The sequence below is a fragment of the Ursus maritimus genome, unplaced genomic scaffold, assembly GCF_017311325.1.
Source record: "Ursus maritimus isolate PB19 unplaced genomic scaffold, ASM1731132v1 scaffold_7, whole genome shotgun sequence".
In the NCBI taxonomy this organism is placed as follows: domain Eukaryota; kingdom Metazoa; phylum Chordata; class Mammalia; order Carnivora; family Ursidae; genus Ursus; species Ursus maritimus.
The window spans coordinates 4,660,444-4,682,939 of NW_024426885.1; the positions used below are offsets into that span (position 1 = coordinate 4,660,444).

At 53.6% G+C, this 22,496-nt stretch overlaps 1 protein-coding gene across 12 annotated transcripts in view; it reads right to left on the minus strand.

Moving 5' to 3' along the window:
- The window catches only part of PTPRE (protein tyrosine phosphatase receptor type E), a 139,991-nt gene that overhangs the window by 37,794 nt on the left and 79,701 nt on the right, over positions 1-22,496 (minus strand). For 9 of the 12 annotated variants that reach the window (XR_005833211.1, XR_005833210.1, XR_005833209.1 and 6 more), the window contains exons 1-2: positions 197-361; positions 47-120 (exon numbers count right to left, since the gene is read on the minus strand). Coding sequence is in view for 7 of the 12 variants with exons in the window: in XM_040624226.1 (XP_040480160.1) it covers positions 47-120; positions 197-231 (109 nt within the window). In the remaining 5 variants the exon portion in view is untranslated. Of the gene's footprint in view, positions 1-46; positions 121-196; positions 363-407; positions 501-5,372; positions 5,377-6,716; positions 6,836-22,496 lie in introns of those variants that run through there. The other 3 variants (XM_040624225.1, XM_040624223.1, XM_040624227.1) reach the window with 2 other exon arrangements.

The window sequence follows — 22,496 nt, forward strand, 5'->3', positions numbered from 1 at the left end:
CCCCCCCCCCCAAGCCCCAACCCCCCACCCCCTGCCCCCTGGGTACCTTGCTCTTCCAGGATTCCGTTGGGCATCTTCTTGTCATTGGCGCTGACCACGGCTTTCCTCTGCTTCCTGAACCTTGGAGACACAGACCGGTTAGCTTCGGGCCCAGGGACATTTCCCGGAACGCAGGGCCCTTCGCAGCGATACCCACCAGGTGAGCCGGGAGAAGCTCTTCCTGCTGCTCATGGCTGGGCCGAGTCACCCCGGCCTCCGGTCCCCAGTCCCTCGGGTCCCCAACCCCGCCCGTCCCCAGCCCCGCCACCCTCTGCCTGGGCCCACACCCGCCCTGCAGCCTCGAGGAGCTCATTTCCTCTTCAGAGCTGGTCGGGGCAAGTCCGCCCGCGCCCCGGGGACACTCCTACCTGAAGAAGTAGGCGGCGAGGAGCAGAAGGAGGACGAAGAGCAGCAGAGGCAGCAGCAGCCAGGCCAGCAGGGGCTGGGGCGCGCCCCGGGGCCTGCAGGCAGAGCCGGTCCCCATTCCAATGGGGGACCCAAGGCAAGGACTCAGACAACGGGCAAAGTGGGGTTTGGGCAAGGAAAGAGCCCCAACACTAGACTGCCCTTTACAGTTTGCAAATTAGTTGCCCCGCCATTGCATTAGAACTTCTTCCCTGATACCAGAACCTCCTCCATCATCCTTCTTGCACACCAGCACCTCACTTTAGAGTCTGCACTGCAGGCCACCGTCCTGATCCACCGTGCTCACCACTGAGACGGGTAGCACTGATACAGGGAAGGGAGCTTGAACCGAGGGCCCGGTGACTATGTCTCTGGCTCCCTAGGGAGGGGCAGTGAAGGCACAACGGGGATCCCCTGACTCTCAAGTAACCTGTTTCCCTGGGATCCTGGGGCACCTGCCTCTCCCCATCATGGGGAGGCAGAGGAGAGTAGAGGATTAGTTGCCTCGCTGTTCTATCTGAGGGCAGCGTGGGGAGCTCCCGGGGCCTTGGGCATGAGCTCAGGCACGGGGTGCAGCTTGGCCTTTGGGTCAGGCGGAGGTGTATGGCCATGCCACCATCAGGTCTTCCGGAGCTTTGAGCTTTGAAGCAACCAGTCCTACTGGTCCAGGTTGACTTTCCTCATTCAGAAGGTCCCACGTCCTTGGACGAAGAGCAGCTGCCTTGTGGCTGCCCAGGACCTGCCCAGTGAGCCCAGACTCTGAGGGGCTCTGGTGACCTGGCTGCCACCACTCCCCTGAAGTTCTGACTGAGCCCCTGCCTCCCCAGACTGCCATGCTGCCCTCTTGTCACCAAAATGTCCCGCTCCCAAGGAGCATATCAAATGCCGCCTCCTCCAGGAAGCCCACTTGGCTCCCCTCCTGTGGATCACAGAGGGTCTCTGTAAGCACAGACTCCACTCTGCTGGACTGAACAGGCCCTGGGGGGGACCGCCTTCACTCTGATTCAGTGGAAGCCCCTCAGAGGCAACAACTGGGCTTTCTTGGCTTTGAGTTCCCAGAAGCACCAAGCATGGCCTTGAGCCCAGTAGGGGCCTGAAGGCCTGCAGCCTCCCTCCCCCGCACCCCCTCCTGCTGTGTTCTAAAGGTCTTAATCTGCATCTTATGTCCCAGGTTGTAAGCAACCTCCACCCCCAGGGCCTCATGCTGACTCCAGCCCCACCGTAAGTGGCTAATGCTGGTATTTGTAAGAAATGACAAAAGTCACTGACCCCAGTGACCACTTGATGCACAAATGCCCTGGGAGACAGTTGGTCTGTGAAACAAGGTGGCCCGGGCCACCATGAACCTGGCCAATGAACAAGACATCCTCCTCCCAGGTGGAGCCAGTGCCTCTCCCATCTGGCTAGCCACCTCACCAGCCAAGCAGCAGGGCAAAGCCAGGGTGACGCCAGGCTGAGCCGCTAAGAGCGTGTGTGCCAGGCCCTCTCCTCTGGCCCCACCTGCTGCTGCAGAGCTCCCCTGGGAAGCTGACCTGGCCTGAGGCTTCCACACTTGCCCATCTAGGGAGTACCCTCCCGGCTCTGCCGGGGACTTGGGGCCAACTCAAGCGCAGGCTGATGGGGGAGATGCCTGGCAGCAAGGGGCAGAGCTGGGCCCAGCCCCAGCGAGGGTCTGGACGCTCCACACCCCAGACTGGGCTCCATCCCTGCCCTGCCAAATGCAACCACAGAGCATGGGCGGGTGCCCTTCTCCTCCCCGCACTTCTGCATTTGCACGGAGGTCAGGCTGCCCCAGCTCAGCGTGCATCTTGGCAGTGACTGACCGGCTGGTACGCCCGTCTGAGGGCTGGTGGCTGAGGGTTGTGGGCCTGACCTGGAGCTCTGCGGGGCGCCTGGACCACAGACAGCCCATCCCTGGAGGGCTTTGTCAGGAGGCTCCAGGGTCCAGCTCAGGCTGCTTCCAGTAAATGCTACAGTGACCGAGGTGGGCGTCTCCATAGCACACCCCTGAGGACCCAGGCAGAATGACCCAGGGCTCCAGAGTGGGGCTGTGCCCAGGGGCACAATTCGGAGATCACGAAGACAATTGTCAGCAGCGGCCTCTGTTCTGGCGGGTGGAGATCAGGTAGGAAAACTCAGGAGCTGGCAGGGCTGGTGGGGGCTGGGAGAACTAGAAGTGCCCCCCTCCCCCACCTGAGTATCCAGTTCTGCCAGCTTGCCAAAAGAAGAAATTCATATTTTCACGCAAAAAATTATCTGATTTTTAAATATGGATAAGTAATTAACCTAAATGCAGTTTTGAGAAACACTATGGTCCAGAAAAAAGCCTCTGCAGGCCGTGTCCCCTGGGCCAAGTGAAACGTGGAAAAAACAAAAAACGGATGACATCCGCTATCAGGCCAGCTCTGTGACTGGCCTTCCTCGCTGGGTCATCTGTCTTGGAAAAGCTTCTGCACGAGCACACATGAGCCTCTTCATTTTGTTTAACTGCTTCTTGGATGTCCACTTTCTGAATAACCAAGATTTCAAAGGGCATTTAGGTTGTTTCCAACTTTTTGGCTCTTAGCTACAGTTTTACATCTCGCAACTTCATCTCTGTGTGTCTTGAAAGTGCTTCCATAGAAGGGCCCGGGAAGGGGACTCTGTGCATCCGTGTGCACACACAGTAAGTGTGATAGAAACTGCTAGACTGCCACCTGCAAAACTTCCAGCTGCCATGCTCCCCTAGACTGGGTGATGGAGCCTATTTCTCCCAGCTATGAGCAATTCTCTTAATTTTTGTCAATCTGATAAGTAAAATAATACCACTTTCATCTGCATTTCCCTAACTTCCACAGAGTTAAGCATCATCTCATGATTAATAAAACATCAATTCGATATTTGCCTTTGGCTCGGTCACATCCTCCACCGTTTTCCTGTGTTACCTTTTTCTTATTAATTAATTAATTCTTATTAATTTTTTAGGAATCCTTCCTGTAACATGGACAGCAACATTTTGTTACACTGTTTGTGAATCTTTACCTTCGACTCCTGTGTAAAGGAATACATTTTAATACATTTTGCTCAATGAACAAATGAAATGATTTCTGATTAATTGGTACACTGTGGCAATGTGCTGGAATCATCCCAAATGACCCTTCTCTTGGGGAACAAAGTTTCAAAGGGCACTTCACACAGGCTCCCCCCACCCTGGAATTCTAGGTCAATGGAGCCTGTCCACGTGGTATCACTGAGATCTTGAAGTGGGGCCACTGTCGATTTCCCTTCTGGTTGTGTGACCAGCAGCCACTGCCCAGCCCATAAGGCTCCCAGCAGAAGCTGCAAGCAGCTGTGAGTGTCACATCCCTTCTGATGGGCACGAGATCACACCGCAGTCCCTCTTCCTGAAAGGAGCACCTGACACCCACAGCTGTCTCATGAGCCAATCATTTTACTCTCAAGTGAACCGAAGAGGCCCAGGGGTGAGGCTGCGTCACCCCGACAGATGCCCTGGGTGTCATCTGTAGGAGCGCCCACACAGCTCCACGGTTGCTTCTTTGCTTTGGGCACACCATGCTCCGCCTGGTAGATCTGTTGTTGTCGTTAAGTGTTTTTGCAGGTGTTAGGCCTTGGGCCAGCGGCAGCCAGCTCCTCTCTGCCGGGCACAGGGACACACTGTCCTCGGGGCAGGTCGGGAAGGTCCCAGGCTGTGGAATAATGCCAGCGACCTCAGTGACCTGGCACCCGGAGGCCAGCTGACAAAGAGGCTGCACGACAAATTCAGCGTCCATGTGCTGGGAGCTTCTGTCTTTCCTTTTATGTGGTTTTGGATTTCTCCGGCTTTCCATGCAAGGACAGTGCTGCTCTTGCTGTCCTTGCTGGGGGCTGGCGTCAGGGACTGAGCTCCACCTCTCCCTCCTGTTGGGGGCTAAGGGTATATTTGTAGGACATGTGTGGGGTCAGAAAATCATACAAAGCTCCTGAGTTGCATGGGGGTTGAACCCCCTGACCCCAGCCCGAATGGTGCCACTTCTAATCACCTCACCCAAACTTTCTCTTCTGGAGGGAAGGTGGTAATTTCCGTTTTCCCAAGGCCTTGTGATAAGCAAGTATGCTGCTTAATTATTTTGTGTCAACTTAGCTGGGCCACAAGCTGCCAGATATTTGGTCAAACCTTGTTCTGGGTGTTTCTAGAGGGGGTGCTTTTTGGATAAGATTCAGCATTTAAATTGGTGGTCTCAAAAAAGAAGATCACACCCCCACCCATTGTGGGTGGGCCTCATCCAATCAGTTGAAGGCCTGCATAGAACAAAAGTGCTGAGCCTTCTGTGAGTACAGGGAATTCTTCCTGCCTGATTGCCTTCCAACTGGGACATCACTCTCTCTGGTTCTGTAGCCACTTGCCAGCCTTCAAACTCAAACTGGGATACTGGCTCTGCATATTTTGGACTTGACAACCTCCACAATTGTGTGACCCAATTCCTTATAATAAGTATAAATACAGATATAGATACAGGTACAGATATAAATGAAAATATAAATATACATATTACAGATTCTGTGTCTCTGGAGAACACTAAACAATTCACCAAGTAATGCCATATCAGAGAAGTCCTTGAGTTTTATGCCTGGGAGTCTCGGGAATGGAGAGGGAAGAGGGGACGGAGCAGGCATGTGGGAGCTGGCAAGAGGCCCCGAGGCACACTTGGGGGACGAGGCCTTGCTGGTTACCGATTCCTGCTACCCTGGCCACAGGCCGGAGCTGGCGGCCGCAGACAGGCCTCCGTCTACCCAGGGAGGTGTGGGGTGGCCCAGGAATCCGTGTCCAGTCCTGGGGGACCCTGACCTCGCCGGTTGGGCCTGTCTGTGTTGGGCACACATCCAAGGAGGAGATATCAAGGGACACTGAAGAGCCAACTGTCTGGGCAGTCAGAGACTGGCTGGGGGACGGGCCTCCGCTGGTGCGGTCTCCTGCCAACCGCAGCAGCGGCCCCATGGACGGGCTCCTGCACCCCAGCTCGGCTGTGTCCTTAATCCTCACAGCATTGCTGAGTAGTAGGCACTATTACTACCTCCGTCTCACAGATGGGGACACGGAGGCACAAAGAGGCTCAGGAACTTCCTCTGGGTCACTTGGCCAACAAGCAGCAGAGCTAGAACCGAACACGGGCCACGTGACTCAAGAGCGCCGGCTCTCGCTGCTCCTCCTCCTCCTTTCCTCCTCTTCCTCCTCTTCCTCCCCTTCCTCCTCCTCTTCCTCTTCCCCCTCCTCTTCGTCTTAGCTTTGCCTGGCATTTGCTTCATTTTACTGATGTAAACTTTACATACCACAAACTCACCCATCTTAAGCATATGATTCAGTGGTTTTTAGCTAATTCACAGAGTTGGGCTGCCACAGCATTTCAGAACATTCCCACCCACCTCTCGGCCACCTGCGGTCACTTGGTGTTTATCCCCTAAGCCCTGCTTAGCGCCCCTGTCCCTTCTCTTCTATCAGCTTCTCTATTCCGGGCATTTCCCGTCAATGGAGCCATACAACACGGGGTCTCGTGTCTGGCTTCTTCCACTTAGCGGGTTCCTGGGATTCCCCCATGTCATCCCCTGTGTCTGTTCACACTTTCCTGTCCCTCACTTTCAAAATATGGAAAAGGCAGGAGAACAGAGCAATGAACCCCCGCATGTCTGCCACCCCCCTTTCTGATCAGGATGAGGCGGCCGTGTTGGTCTATGCCCCCCCACCTCCTGCTCTCCACTTACTCTTCCCCAGGTCACTCCTAGAGCTCGTGCTGTTTCACTTGTAAGGACTTCAACACGCCTCTCTAAGAAGTAAGGGCTCTTCTTTTAAAAGTATAAATCGAACTGCTATACCAATATCTTGCCTAAGAATATCAATACTAACTTCTTGATCGCATCAACGGTCATGTCAGTGTGTAAATGTCCCTATGGACTCATCAGTGTTCCTTCAGGGTTGTCTGAATCGGCTCCCCACCAGGGTGGGGGGTGTGGGATTATTAACCCCTGCTCTCCTGCCTCCCACCGAAGCTGACCCAACTCTCGGCACAGGGTCGTGTTCGATGCCGTCCAGATGCTAAGCTTCGTTCTGCTCACACTCCCAACGACTGGCTTGTCTGGCCAGCAGGTGTTGATAGGAGTTACGTGCTCGATGCTCTGCTCGCTAAGAAAGTCAGCCACACGGGGTGTGTTTTCCCTCAGCCGTGTCATCCCAGTCCTAAGAGCCCACCGGGAGGGGCGGACGGCAAGGGCAGGGCAGGGGCAGGAAACCGGGTCCTCACCTGAGGTTGTCGAGGTCTGGTTGCTGACCGCCGAGGTGGTCTCGTTGCCCTTGAGAGCCTTGGCGAGCGGCAAGCTAACACCCGCCAGCAGGAGCGGACAGAAGGGCTCCATGGCGAACCTGCAAGAAATAGGGACAGGCTCAGAGGGCTCCCCGCCACGCACCTTGGGCGGCTAGGCCCTCCGCTGGGAAGGGCAACTCATGGAGGACAGGGAGGACTGGGGACGGGACGACGGTGGGCATGCTTCGGAGCGTTGCTGTGTCGGTCTGAGTTAGGGAGGGGGTCTGTGGACCTCCCCCGGCACAGTTTATTCCTGCACTTGGGAAATAATCTCACCTTGGGACGAGCCAGGTTAGTAACTCCAAGAACTATTACCAGGTTATAAAAGCCCTTGCTGTTCCGGTTAATTTCCTTCCTTCCTTTCTTTTCTTTTCTTTTTTTTTTTTTTTTTTTTAAGATTTTATTTATCCATTTATTTGACAGAGAGAGCACGCAAGCAGGGGAGCAGTAGAGGGAGAGGGGCAAGCTCGCAAGCACGCACACAGGGAGCCTGACACGGGGCTCGATCCCAGGACCCTGGGATCACGACTGAGCCAAACGCATATGCTCAAGCGACTGAGCCACCCAGGCGCCCCTAATTACCTTTCTTGTTTGTTTGTCTGGTTTTGCAGGGAGAGGGGAGGTGAACAAGGATATGGGGGTGTCCAAGGAGGGAAAAGTCTGAAAATGCCGGGAGGGGTAGCTTCACAGAGCCTCAGCGAGGTCCTTTACCCACGGCTTGTAGACTGCCACACAGTAATGATTAGTTGAACACGCTGGGCTCCTTCCGTGGTGTCTGCCGTGACAGGGGTGTAGCATTTCCATTTTGCATCACGACAGCCCAGAGAAGAGCAGCCCTCTTGGGAAGAATCGTGGGCTCAGGCCTGAGGTTAACTGGTAGGTGGTCACAGAGCTGGGGGACGAGGGGCTGGGAAGTGGGGGGTCTGGCCCACCTGCACAGGGTCCACCTCTGCTGTCCCCCACGACCACAATCTACACCACCGGTCCTTTTTCTGAGTGCGGGCCTTTCCCACGCTCTGGAGCCTGATGGACCTTGCAAAGGCCGGCCTGTCCCCCCGTCCTGAGATGTTGACAACAAGAATGGGGATGAGCAGACCAGCCCGGTCAGTGTCCCTTCCAGCCTTGCACTTTGCCTGCTGCTCTCCTGAACTTCCTGCATGGCTCCAGGGGTTGGCCTTGCCTCCCATCTGAGCCTGCAAGTGAGGCAGGGGGAAGCCCCCTCCTCCCCCAGGAGGGGCTGCCATCAGCTCCTTTCTGATGGAGTCACGTGGGCCCCCTGGGGACAGAGATAAGTCTTTATTTGGTGGGTGGGTGAATGCAATGCAGTTCAACACGGGAAAAGGCTCTTTCACCCAGACCTGTAGGCCCACCTCAGATCCCCACTTGGTGCCCCATTTTGCCAAAATAACCTTAGCTCCTGGGGAAATGTGGCATTGCCATCTTGGTGGCGTAGAGGAGGACTGACCACCGGAGGTGGTGGGTGGCTACAGGAGCCCAGTGAGATCTGGCGGTGACGAGGCGCGTGGCTGAGGTGTGGGCTCCCTCCCTCCTGCACTCCTGCTCCGTGGTCAGCCTGGGTGCCTGTCTGCTCACACAGCACTTCCCTGCAAAAAGCCTCACTGAGCCACATGAATGGACCAAGGCCCAGAAACACTGGTCCCTTGTCATTAGAGAAAACATCTGAATGAGCAAAAAATCACTGTGTTTCAGCAATCACCACTGCTGAAGTGGAATCATTCTGAGCCTGCAGTTATCCCGGGACAACGATGACAGTCACAATCCATACTTTCACCTCTTTCCTCTTGTTTCTTTCCCAAATACATTTTAGACTTTAAAGTAAGTCTCACACACACACACACACACACACACACACACACACTAGCTTGCGTCCCGGGAGCACCTACCATTGCTAGGCCCTTGCTATGGGCACTGCCCTCACAATAACCCTCCAGGACTGAGAAACTGAGTCCCCATGAGGATGAGGAACTGACCCAACGTCGGGTCAGAGGAGAGGGAGGAGTCACGATTTGAACCCAGGACCTCCAGAGACAAAAGCCCTCAAGCCCTGAGGGGCAGCTCTGATGGCACTAAACAGAATCTGTTCTTGAGCAAAGTTTTTACGTAATTGAATAAGCTACAGAGTAACTGATTAGGAAGTAGTCACTGGTTTAATACAACTCAGAGATTCAGACTTCCTAGTTGAATCATTTTTTCGTGTTATATGCATTCATTCAAAACTTTCCTTGCCAAATGTTCAACGATCTAAGAGAAAGCTGACACTTTTGAGCCAGACGAAGGCCATCTCATCACACATCCCATACCATGGGGTCAGCAGTGCCCCCTGGAGTGGCAGGTGATTTGCCCGCTATGACCAGCAGAGGGCACTAAACCTTACAGAATCCAAACCCCACGGGTCCGTCGATTGTGGCATCTATATTTCCAGGCAGATGACAACTTTCCTGTCCCTGGCTATTCACCCTCAAAGGGTTTGTGCAAGCTACCAACAACCACAGACACGAATCTGCACAAAAATAACCCTTAAAACGGTAGTTAAATCCATAGTGAATAAGGATTTGTATGGAGTCTACCAAATATGTTACGTACTGTGAGCATAAAACACGTCGGATCTCAGAACTGAGATTATCAAAATAGTTTCCCACAAAGCAGCCTTTATTTTTACTCCTATGGAAAGTCAGCCAGCTATCAGTTTGATCAGAATTGCCTTTTCACTCCATCTGATGCTTTTTTCATACTCTTTGTGGGGCAAGCCGGGTCCTGGAGCTGGTCCAGTCCTGCCCCAACGCGACTTCACGAAGCTGGAAGGACGTGCAGAAGAACAGTGACCCCTGCAGCCCCACGTTCCAGAGATGTGTGGCCACAGTGCTCAGGAAGGAAGGTGACAAAGCAATGATTTGCTCTGCCCAGGACCGAGTCCAAAAGGCCCTTGAAAGTCATGTTCGAGAGCTTAGTTTGGTATTCGAGTCTCCTTTTCCATCAACAACCTATCTTATTAGAACCCCTTGAGGGCATGATAAAAAGATGCCAGTTCCTGGGCCCAACTCCAAATGCATGACATCCAAATAAAGGGGCAGTGACAGGTTTCGTATGGGCCGCGGTTGACAACTGCAGCTGTGAGCAACGAGCGGCCACTGAAGTTTCCAGAGGGAGCACGGGGAGCCGGTCAGGAGCCACAAGAGACACGGCGTCAGCCTCTGCTGCCCCGGAGTGGCTGGGGCACGGGCAGCCCCTGGGAGCTTGCTAGGGATGCAGCATCTCGGGTACCACCAGACCTCCCACATTTTCACGAGACCCCCACGTGCTTCCCACGCACATAGAATTTGACACATGCTGGCCTCCGCAGCAGAGTAAGGAGGTCTGGACTAGGCCAGGACAATGCGAATGGCAAGGAGAGGGGGATTCGAAAGGGGTTTCAAAGGCAGAATCCACGTGAATGGTATTCAGCTGGACGGGGTCATGAGTAGGGCATCAAACGTACTGGGATTTCCGTCTCGGGAGTGGGACAAGGCGTCATTCATTAGCTGAATCGGGAGAATGGGGTCCCTAGTCTGGGGATAAAAATGATTTGGGCTTGAAGTATAAAACGATAATACAAGCTCCCATTTACCGAGCTCTCGTGAAGTGTGATAAGCCATCTGAGGTTCTGAGGTAAGTTAACTCCCATCCCTCTCAGCAATCCCATGAGAAACGTCCCGCTGTCCTCGGAGACAGCCTGCTCCATCTCAGGGTTCTGGAGCATTCTAGTGGAGAGTGCCAACAGGAACTGTGTTCAGGGCCTAGGGCTTGGCTGGACGGGAGTGTGGGCTGAAGGTTCTGCGTGTGGGTGAGTTCACTCCGGGGGTGTGTAGAGGGGCAGACGTGAGGTGGTGGTGCCAAGCTGAAGGAGGCTGCTACACTTAGGGACGGGGGAAGAGGGGCACGAGGAGCTGGGCTGGGAGTCTAGAAAATGGCGGCCAGGGAACAGGAGGAGGAGAAGAGGCACGTGGAGGTGGAGACCCCAAGGCAGGGCAGGGATTCTCCTGACCTCTGTCCACTTCCCCGAGCTCCTGCTCTCATGCTTCCCCTCACTGGGCGATCCCCTCTCTCCCCTTTGCCTTGATCCCACCAGCGTTTGAGGTCCAGCAAGCCCGAGACACTCTTTCTCCCTGGGATATACCACCTGGGTTTGTTCGAAGTCGTTCGGGTGTTGGGTCTCCCCACCAGACCTTGAGCCTCCCCAGGACAGGGGACATCTCCTGCCACACCCAAGCTGGCCTCCCCAGCTGACTGGGAACTTCGGGGCTTCTGAGCATGTGGAGCCGACCCTGAGCCGGTGCCTTTGAGGAGGGGCCACCCTGCTGACCCCTCCTGTCCTGAGGGACGGAAAGGAGCGCTGGGTGTCCCGGAGCAGAATGAGCCAGACTGCCCCCCGCAGCTCCAACCCACCACACGTGGTTCAAACACCTGCTTCTTCTCTCAATTACAGAACACGGTCTGCTCGTCCACAAAGGAGCAGAGAAAAAGATGCGCTCCAGCTTTGACGAGAGCCCCCGGGATGGCCACGTGTAGTTTCTCACCCAAAACAGGACTCCTGAGTGCGAACGAGAGGCTGAGACAGTTCCAGTCATACGCTTTCCTACGGTATTTCATTATTGGTCAGCATTTGGTTTTATTAAAATGGGAACCCACTAAGTAGTTCTCTTTGAAAACCATTTTTAAAAATTAAAAAAAAAAAAAAACCCTCGCTAGAAACCAAAACCACCAGTGCACATTTCAGCAGTATTTTTCATAAAAAACCCTTTTTAAATTGGTTATATGAAAATAAAATGAGAACATGAACAGAATACCTACTCTCAGTATATATTCACCTGCTTCAATCGATTTCTTAGCCTTGTCTGTTCTTAATATGTTTTGCTTTTAATATATTTTTCAATATCCCTAATAGTTAAAAATTTTCACAAAATCGTCTTCAGAGTTTTCCAAATGAGCATCTTGGAAGTTCTCATCATTTCATTTGCTTTATTCCTTCCTTGCTTTTATAGGAAAAGATGGTAATGTCTTCCTGTTCACAACTTATGTTTTCAATAGTCGTAGTTCTCTAAAAGTTTAAAACACTGAGAGTTTCTTGTTTCTGTGTGTGTGTGTGTGTGTGTGTGTGTGTGGTTGTATTTTTTGCTCCTCTGTGTGTTGAATACTTTTACTAAATATTTCCAAATAATTTAGAACAAAATGCAGCCGACACTTAGGGCCTTGTTTACAGAAAATTCCACCATCGTTGGAGGGCACTTAGGTTGATTTACAGAACACGTTTTTTGAAAGCCCAAACGTTTCTGAGATCGGACGGGCAGGGAAGAGAACATGCGTGCTCCCAAGCCGAAGTATTTTTAAAAACTCAACATCAGCTTCATGACATCAATTTGTAGTTCGGTCACTCAGGATGTGGGACTGTTGGTCCAATCTGACAGCCATCGCTTCTACTGTAACTGACAGAATATTTAGTTGGCGTGTGGGCACAATTAAAATTATCCGTACGTCACAACCCATTCTAACTGTGATACATTTACGACAAACGCTGAGCCCCGCCAACATGTATTTATTTATATTATCCCACAAAATAAATAAATACATCATAGGTGTGGAATTCTTTCATTGCATTTCCAGTGACATTAGCCATCGTGCCAGGCGCTCACCTTTCATGGAAGGGGCCTCCCAGCTGTATCTGGATTCCATGAAATGGATGAAAAACAGCAGAACCACTATGGGCATTATCTCATTTTCTGTTGGAAACATCACTGTTTGAAAAGGACACGGATCTACAGCTCGCATCATTGGACGGTTCGTGAAATTCACCTGCTATTGGGACTGCTGACAGCGGTGAACCTTACCGTCTGTAAATGCACAACAAGACCTGGACTTGGGAATGAGCGGATTCACTATGAAAAGTCTTTTGATCTAAATGAATGGTCATGCTTCTCGGAGCTCCTGGGAAGCGCGATCCCAGAACCCTGAGATCATGACCTGAGCCTAAATCCAGAGCCTGCCGCTTGACCGACTGAGCCACCCAGGCGACCCTGCGTGATTTCTTTAGTAACCATGGCATGTCCTTGAAAGGGAAGTGTTGCCCCCGCTGTGCCAGGGAAAGGTGGTGAAAGAGTGAAGAGCAGAGCGGTTCCTCTTTCAGATGTGATCACCCCTAAAGAGAGATAATCCCTGCCTGTGTGTCTCTTGTCCTGAGACCATGGAGAAGCCGGGAGAACCAAGGGGACAGGCCACCAAGCCCTTCCTGGACTCCTTCAGTGCAACTTACATAACTAAAATTCTCATTTTTAATTACAGTGACATGAAAACTATGGAAGAAACATGACAATGGACAGGATACAGAGACAAGAAGCAAAAAAACCCAGGCCTGTCACAGAGAAAGAGGTAAATATGGGCCCCTGGAGGGAACGTGGAAGGCACATGGACAGAACATGGTGGGGCATTGGGAATGGAGCCCAGGCTCTCCGGGACCGCCATTCTCCAGGACCCAGCGTCATCAGGATGAGCTCCTGGTCTTCCTTCTCTCACCAAAATACATCTCAGGGTTCACAACTGAGCAGGTAGCGAGCACAGCCATGCTTACACCTGACTGATGGCCTGGCACCCCCCATCTGACAGACTCCCACCCACGGGTCCTACATGTTCCCCAAAGTCCTGTCCACCCATCACTCAGAAGAGAGGCACCTCTCCCCAGGAAGAGGCACCCGGCACAGAGGCTCACCCCCTCCACTGACCCTGCACTCAGCAGTGTGGACAACAGAAGAGAGGTCGGCTGACTCGGGGGGCTGGGCAGGCCCCCTCTGGGTGAGCCCCAGGCCACGCAGCCTCCACCCACCTTGGGTGATGCAGGGGGACTAGACTTTCATGGCTGGGTATACAGCAGACTTTGATTTCAAAGAAACAAGTGGAACTGTAGACTTACAAGCATCTGCTGGTTTACGTGCTCATTCGTTCATTCGGCGGTATTTATGAGACTTGACCGTTTGCCAGCATCTGGAGAGACACCCGAACAAGACAAGCAGTGCCCTCGCTCCCCCAGAGCCTGCATTCCGGCCACAGAGATGAAAGAATTCATCACCATACAGCCGACCCACAAGGAGGCTCGCACCTGCTCGTGCTGGAGGCAGGACTACCCAGCCCAGAGGGGTCGGAAGGAGGCCCAGGGTGAAGAGGCCTCTTCTCAGGGGAGCAGCGACCAGTCCAATGGGGGAGGAGGAGGAAAGGGAGGCAGGGAGGCAGGGGCGGCATGAGCTGGGGGCTGCAGGGGGAACACACTGCCTTCAAGGAGGGCCCAGAACGTGCACAGGATCCCGGAGACCCAGAGTCTCTGAGGACGGCAGTGTTTAAGGACCGGGGAGGGGGGGGGGGATTTCCAGCAGGACTGCTCTGAAGCAGGAGCTCACAACACTAGGCAGAATTCTCCATGCCCTGGGGCTTCCGGGGGCGGGAGCGGCTCTCACTCAGTCCCGTCCATCTGGCACAGCGGCGATGCTCGATGAACGTTCTTGAAGGAAATAGGTCATCAGGGGCTATCACGGCAGATTTCTCTCCATCTCGTCAACTCATGTCAGGTTTCAAAGAGCTCCGGCCTCTGCGGCTAAGGACCCAGCTGGGCTCAGTGTCTCTTTGTCTCTATCATCCTCTCTTCCCTCCTTCTCTCCTCTCCCTGACCCCATGAGAGCCTTCGCCAGAACACATCACCTCTCTGATCTTGCTTCCCAATTAGCAAAACAGGAGGCCCCAGTGATAGGAAACCCGAGTCGCTCCTCAGGCCGGGCTGGCTATTAGAACCACGCGGCCCCACAGGCATCGCCATGCTGCCTGGGACACAGACTGCTACTTCTCCCTGAGAAGGCCTGCTCCCCCATCACTTCCTTCTGGAAGCAGCCAGAGCGGTGGGTGAGTCTCTGTTGTTTACACCACTGAGCCCACTCTGCGGCCCTGGTGGAGAATGTCTGCACCCATGTCTGCTCTGTCCTCCTCTGGGGAGGTTGGGTCTTCTTCTGACAGTCGGTGTTGCGGAGAGAAGCACCCACTCCCTTGGCAGAAGAACCATTTCAGACATGGCTGAGACCGATCTTGCGGCTGGGCAGATAGATGCCCCCGGGCCACCAAGGAACGTAAGGGGTGGATGCCAGCAGGCCCGAAAGCCCCAGTCCCCGCCCTGTAGGGACCTCGGAGGAGCCCATGCTCAGAATGCAAACTCAGCCCAACCGAACACATATTCTCTCTTCCTCGTCCTCTGTTGAAACAGCTCGTGATTCCACTGGAACATGTGTGTGATTCAACACATTTTTCTGTACTCAGAAATAGACCAGAGCTTCTGTTGGGATCTGGCATTATCCAGAAAGGAGATGCACAGATCTTAAGTAGTACACCCCCCAGAGGGAAATGCACATGGCGGCTCTGGCCATCTCCCCTGGGGGGACCGCCAATGTCCATCTCATCTGCAGGGACTGTGGTCAGGGACAGTGACCTAGAGAGGTCAGCGCTCACGCTGAGCGGGACAGTTGTGCCACCTGCTTCCAGATGCCCAATGGGCCCAGCAACGTCTTGACTTTGGTGTGGGTGCCCAGATTGGGCTTGGCTCACAGCAGGTGCTCCATCAATGATGGTGGACAGTGACGTCCTGGGTACCATGGCCCCACCGTGTACTAGGAAACTAGTACTTTGGGAACCACACGGTTCTGCCCTGAGTAAGTCTCCAAGAACCAGCAGCTGAAGTGGGTCCCAGGTGTCCTCGGGGCTGCTCCCTCTGGCTCAGACACCAAGTCACCAGGCGGCTCCAGCGACCATTCGAATCAGCCATCACACAGCCACCCAGCCGGGCTCGGCGTGAGGAGCCCAAGAGTCATGGATGGAAACGGCCAGGGTCTTCTTTCTGCTTCTGATAATCTGCCATCAACAGGGCTGCAGGGTAAGGAACCACAGGACGACGGGGCTTTGAGGTCACAAGGGAAAAAGGAGTGGAGGCCAAGGGGGCAATTGTGATGAGGGCAGGAGGGAAGCCTGCCGGGGGGGCACTGGTGGGACCCAAGGAGAATGGAGCATGAAGGGCATTCCGGGAGCAGCTGTGGCAGGCCGAGCAGCACAGGAAGGGCGATCCACACGTGGGCAGGATGGACGTGAGGGCGGCCGGGTCTCCAGGCCTCCCGGGGGAGGGCTTCTTCCTGGAGCAGATCCCCACTCCTGGCCTGGGTTTGCTGCTCTGTGAAGGAAGGTGCCAGAAGCCGGCAGCCAGGAACCCTGCCTTTCTGGCCCTGCTGGTTCAGCACTTAGTCATGCTGGGAGATGGGGCCCCAGGAGCAGAACAGGCCGCCCCTTCCACTGGGCACTGGGGGGAGCGTCCTCCAGCCGGGCAGTGACTGGCAGCCCTCTGAACCCTGTCATCACGTGGGGGCAGAGGCAGAGCCAAGCTCATTGTATGCCCTGCCCCCCACAATCTTTCCTGGGAATGTGGGTCACAGCGACCTTCCAAGGCAGCTGGAGAAAGAAGACAGCAGCCCAATCCCAGCCTGGCAGGCGGTGCTCAAATCCCCGGGCATGGCTGCATGTGTGCCTCCCAGAAGTGAGGTTACCTATGTCACAGAAAACAGGAGGCAGCCACAGGGACACAAGATCCCTTATCTACCTGCAGTTGGGGACAGGTCCTCACTCTGCTGCTGAGCCTGAAAACATGGCTAAGAATGTCCACTGCTCCTTTCTGGAAGGTTCTGAGGATAACGTGACAGGCTGGTGAAGCTCAGCGTTCCTTAGGAATCCGAGGATGCACGTCGTCGCTGCCTCTGGTCTCCAGAGCGGAGGGAAGCCCCCAAGCTCCCCGCCGAGGTCAGAACCGCTCCAAGGCTGCTGACTGTCCTGACACATTCCTGCACGCTGTGCCTCTTGGCCTCTTGGTTTCTGCCAGAAGCACAGCCCCTCAGCAGCCAGGTCTGCCCAACTGGCAGGGGTGACGTCTCTGGTCCCGACTGGGGTCTCTCTCTGTTCCAGCTTTTCCGGGCCTTTTCAGGGAAGGGCGAGCCAAAAGAGAAAGACCAACCTTTGCCCCTTTCTGGTGATCTCCGGCTGCTTGATAGACCCTTCAAGGCCCTCTGGGCACGGAGAAATAAGGTGAGTGCAGATAGAGAAAGGGCACTATACCTTCGCCAATGCCCCCCCGCCCGCTTTCTGGGGCGACCATAATTAGGCACAGGTGCTTACCCTCCCCCCCTTTTGGGTTAGGAAGCAAAGCAAAGGCCAGGAGGCTGAGCCAGATCCTTCTGTTTCCTAACGCATTTCAAGAGCGGGAAGTCGGTCAGCTTCAACTGGGATGATGACCAATGGGACCCAAATGTTCCCAGAAGATGGACGAGCCCTTCTTTGACCCACAGGTCAGATTTCTCCTGGACACCTGTGGGGTTCAGGTGTGCGAGGGGTGAACTCTGGGCAGTGGGGATCCCTCCACCCAGCAGGCAGCCGAGAACAGTCGGTGCTTGGGAGCCTGTCCCGGCAGGCACATACGGGCAGCCGGGGCTCATCAGCCCACTCACTCCGGAAACAGACGGGGAAGGACGGGGCCAGTTTTCTGAAATCGCGGCTAAAAACACAAGTCAAGTACGTCTTGCCATCAGGAGCCAAACTAAGCCCCCCACCCTCCTCCTATCACGTTGGGCGCCAGTAAGTCCTCGAGGACCCAGGAACCACCGTGAGCCTCAGGGGCCTTGCCTATCCACCTGTCTGGCACCTACGGACACTGTGCCTGTTTCCCATAAAATCAGGGCAAGATTCTCATTTTGTTATGCACTGGGGAAGAACAAAACCTCAAAGAACAAAGATGTGTTTTCACAGTAAAGGAGAAACAAATCTAGACCTTTTCCGAGCTTCCGGTGTGAATACACTTACATGGATGAAAGGTTTAAATGATAATAATAAAAGCCCCTTAAGCAGCCCAACTTGCAGCCTCAGCACGTTCCAGATGCATCCACAGTGATCCGGTCTTTTTGGAGAAGGTTCTGCTTGTTAAGAAAGATGCAAAGGGCATGCTTTTTATCTGAGTTGGGGAAGGCTGGAACTTAATTGCTTTTGAGCAAAGGTAATTGCAAACTTCTAAATGTGAAACCACCGAAACATCATTAAAAGGAGATGGGCAGAGAAGTCCACCTGTTAGGAGAGAAAACGGAAACACACACACACACACACACACACACACACACAGAAAGAAATGACAGGAAGATGCTGGGTGGTGGCCCTGTCCCTGGTCTGGCTGACCGTCGCCTAGCGGGGGCCTGCACCCCCATGATGCCCTCCAGAGTCCCCTTGTCTGACCCCTCCTCTGACAGACAGCCACCCAGCGAGGCAGGTGCCACCTCGGCCTTGACCGACAAGGCCAGGGAGGTCGGAGACAGTGAGGTGCTTGCCCACCATCCCCAGGCTGTCAGGGCAGAGAGCAGTGGCTCCTTTTGTAGACTGAGGCACATCCCGGGCTCTGCAGGGGTGAGACCACACAAGTACCCACTATGCACACACATGAGTCTGGTAGGGGTTCCCTGGGACACACAGAACCCTTGGTATCGGGTTGTGGGGTGACCAGTGGAAAGGAGCCAGGGACACAATATTTTGCCTCATTTCCCAAACACCCTTGTTCCCCAGACACAGGCCAGGTGTACCCAGAGATGGCTGAGGTCCCTGAGGAATACACAGCATGCCCCGGGGAGGGGGCCCACCTAGGAGGCCAGGGGAGCTGGGGAGGAACAGAGCCCCCCCCGATTCCCTGCAGCAGGTCCTGGGGGAACGGACATCCAGGGCCCTGGAGACTGCGCTGCTCTCGGCCCACTTGGGCAGAGGAGACCTGGGGAGGCAGGCTTTCGCAGGAGAAGGGGGCCAGGATTTGCACGTCAGCGTGGGGCCCCTCGGGCAGCCGCCGGCCCATCCCAGGGAAAGGGGCTCGGCCAGAGCAGGGCGGCGGGAGCTGAGGTGCTGGGGAGCTTAGTGGTGTGTCTTTGCCCCAAGAACATCTCCGCTTCCTCACTCACGGTGTGCCCCCCACTGAACCGCAGCTACATCAGCCCCAGGCCCCGGGACCACACGGACTCTGGGGCCCACACACCAAAGCGGGGACAATTCAGAGAATGCCCGAGTTCCCTCCTAGTGAGGAAAGCAGGCACAGGGAATGAAACGACTTTCCAGAAAACGGCATTTTTGTTTTTTGTTTTGCACTCTCTCTTACTATGCAAGCACCAAGCAACAGTTTTTCTTAAAAGAGAGATGAGGAGATGGAAATTATTTTCACAAGTTGGAGCTGATCGCGTTACGCTGAAAACACTGAGCCCGACGCAGTAGTGAGATAAACTAAGCACGGAAGGTCTATCTTAGGCGGTCTCAACGGGCCTTCCAAGAAGGCGCTGGAGTCAGTCCTTTCCAAATAGGGCACCCTCCCTGGCTGCCCTTGCCTGTGCGGCAGCCTTGCCGTGAGCCCCGCACAGGGGAGCTCCTTCTCCTCAGGTCTCCGCGGGCTCGGCCCTCCCGGCCTGGATGGAAAGCCCGCGCCCGAGAGAGCTGTTGGCCAAATAGAGAAGAGGAGACTGAGGGGGGCTGTTTGGGTTCTTGGTCTTGCTTTTCCTCAAGGCAAGCAGGATGAGAAGGTGGTTCTGGAAGTGGAACTATGGACTTCCTCTCAAATTCATGAAGGACCTCCTGGGACCTTGCCTTCTTCTTGGAGCATCCCCAAGACAGAGAATTCAAGCTCCTGCAGGACCTACAGGGGGTTCCAAGTGAGTAGGCCGGGCTGGGAGGTGGGACTGCCCTCGTGGGGGAGGCAGGGGGACCTCGCTGCTGACACTGGGCCCGGTTAGATGGCCCCGGAATAATGGATAGGCTCGTATTTTTAGGCCATTAGTTCTCAACTCATTAGGGAAAAAAAAAAAAAGAAGGCTCTTCAGCAAAGCTCATTACTCTTCCTTTTAATTGGGGGAAATAAAACCAGCTCATGAAATAGCATCTGAAAATGTATTTTTCCAGGTAAATGACAAAGGGACATTTCTAGAAGACAAAAGGACTGCCTGTTTTTAGATGCGAAAGGGTTTAAGCACTCCCTACATCTGGTTTCAGGCTACCAAGGTCAAAGGCCCCACAAGGGGAAGTGGCTCCCGGGAATCTGGATGTTTTCACAGCAGAATGGGAGTTTTGTTTCAAACATCTCAGGCTCGGTTTGAGGACTGCTCGAGCTAAAATTAAAAGTCTTCAGAGAAATCCTGTTTGGCAAGGTCAATAGCATTTGACATTGTGATTGGACATAGATCTTGACCCACTCAATTTTCTGTTTTCCCCAAACAAGTGGGTAACCTGTTCTTTAGGACAGGACAGAAGCCATGTGATATTTAATTTCACTCTCTCTCTTGTCCTGGTGGCCTGTCACTCATCTCTCATGTCCATGCAGCTTTGGGGACTCCAAGGAGGCACCCTGGGGGTCTGCCGGGAAGCAGGGGCTGGGGGCCGGAGGGGCTGTTCACTCCCCGTCTGCCCGACTACTCAGCTCACTCCTGTGCTTTAGTCTCTCCATTCAAGAACAAGAATGGTGTGTTAAATGAGTGGCTAAGTTTTAGAAGAGAGAGAGCGTGAACTGTGGAAGATCTAAGTTCAACCTCTGCCCAAATTTGGTCTCTTGGAAACTCCAGTTATTAGATTAGAAAAAAGAAAAACAAAAAGAAGTGGGTGGCTGTAGGTATAAGGTCTCAGTTTACTCTTCCATAAACTAGGCCAGTAAATCTTTATTGTTATGCATCCCCAGCTGGCCCGGGGCAGAACCTACAGCCTTCATGGGAGGCTCAGAATCTGGAGAAGGGGTTTCCCTGAGCAAAGGACGAGCTCCATCAAAGGAAGGGACAGACAGTGCTAAGCAAAGCATCCTTGCTGGGAGTTCCGCTGACCCTCCCTCCGTTACTGTGCTGACTTTGTAACAGAGTGGCAATTGGTCTTCAAAGAATTTAGAAAATCCTTTATGTTTAGGAGTAAAAGGTCCTTTATAGTTCATTTCAGTGCTTTATTATATTACACGCTGCTAAAGACCCGTGTGCACATTTCTGGATTACGTGCTGAAACTGATAGCATCAAAGAATTAAAAAAAAAGAAACCTTATACATATGCAAGAAAAATGTGAAGTCCCAGCGCATCACAACGTCTGATGTCTGATCTCTGAAGGTCCACACGGGGCTTCCTGCCGGCCCCTCCTGCGCAGGGCCCTGGATCAGCACCGGCAAGGGTCCTCCTGAGGACAGGCTAGCACTACCCGGGCCACCAGCAACGACTGGTAAGAAAGCTGGCATGTCAGTAAGTCTGTTAAGGGATCATTGCAATTTCGATCTCCTATGGACCACGCACTAATATGCATAATTCCCATGATGCGTCTTGCCCTCTTGAACGTGAATAAAAAGTGAAAAGCTTATTCCGTAAGAATGAAGTCCTCCATTTCAGTAAAGACAACAGAACCACAGATCCAAGGAAGCTTCTCAAAGGCACATTTTCACAGAGCCTCACGCCATACTTGACTTCATTTAATCCCCAACAAGCCCACTGACCACTCACCCACCCATCAAAGAAGAGGAAACTTACCACGTTTCCGTCGCTGGGGACAAATAAGACAGCAACGAGGTACGGCTAGACTTTACGGATACACTTTTTCCCCGTTGAAGGAAACCATCCCTCTTATTTTGAAAGAACAAACGAAGGAACCCCTGAAAACCTCTAAGCGGTAACTCTTCGCTCCTGAAAGCGTTCCCATAAAGCCGACAATGATGACAAAGGCTTTGCTGTCTCATCTCAAATACTGTGAACCACGTACGACATCTCATAACTGTTCATGGGCTTCACGCATGAGCAATAACTGATTTCTCTATGCTGTACTAGCTTGTAGACTGTCATTCACATATGATACAACTGCACTGAGTTCTTAATTCATTAAAAATTACCACCTCGGCGGTGCCGAGACAGTTTTGTTTGGGATGGTCTTTGGATTTTACCAAAACCAAATTATTGTTATAGAATAGACCATAATTCAGGGGAAAAAGGGCCCAGAGGACAGCAAGCTAAGCAGTACAGGTATAAGTAAGCGATAGTTAACAGAAACCAAGGACCCTGCCCTCCATATGTTATCAGTTCTTGTTACTTTTTCCATCAGAAATTGCCTCTGTCCTGATAGGGGTGCTCCCCATTGATCTGGAGCAAGTCTGAATGGTGATCTCTACTCCCCGGGAGAGGCACTCGGAGTACTCTTCATTCTCATCATGTTGCCTTCTAAGTCTAACAGAGATGTTCAGATGCGACAGCCTGCCAAAGCAGTATGGCTGGAGGGGGACCCTGGGGCGATGGTGGCTTCTTTCCATCCCAACTGTCATCTCCTGACCCCTGCTCACACGGTTGTCCCAGGCAGATGCCAGCCTTGCCCACACCACTTCATGGTCTCACCCACGTCCCGGGCCCGGCACCTGCCACTGCCCAGGGAAGCCTTGCTTTCTCCAAACCAGCCTCCAGGCCTAGAGGTCTGGGCTGGCACCCACAGCTGGTGGTCTCTGTTCCACGAGGCTTTCTGTCTCTTCTTCCTTCTGAACTTGGATGTGAGCTCCTAGTGAGTTGGGGTCAGCTCATGGCCTTGTACTTCCTGGAAGGGCCTGCAGGGGGGAGGGGCAGAGGGCAGAGTCTGCAGCTTTGCCC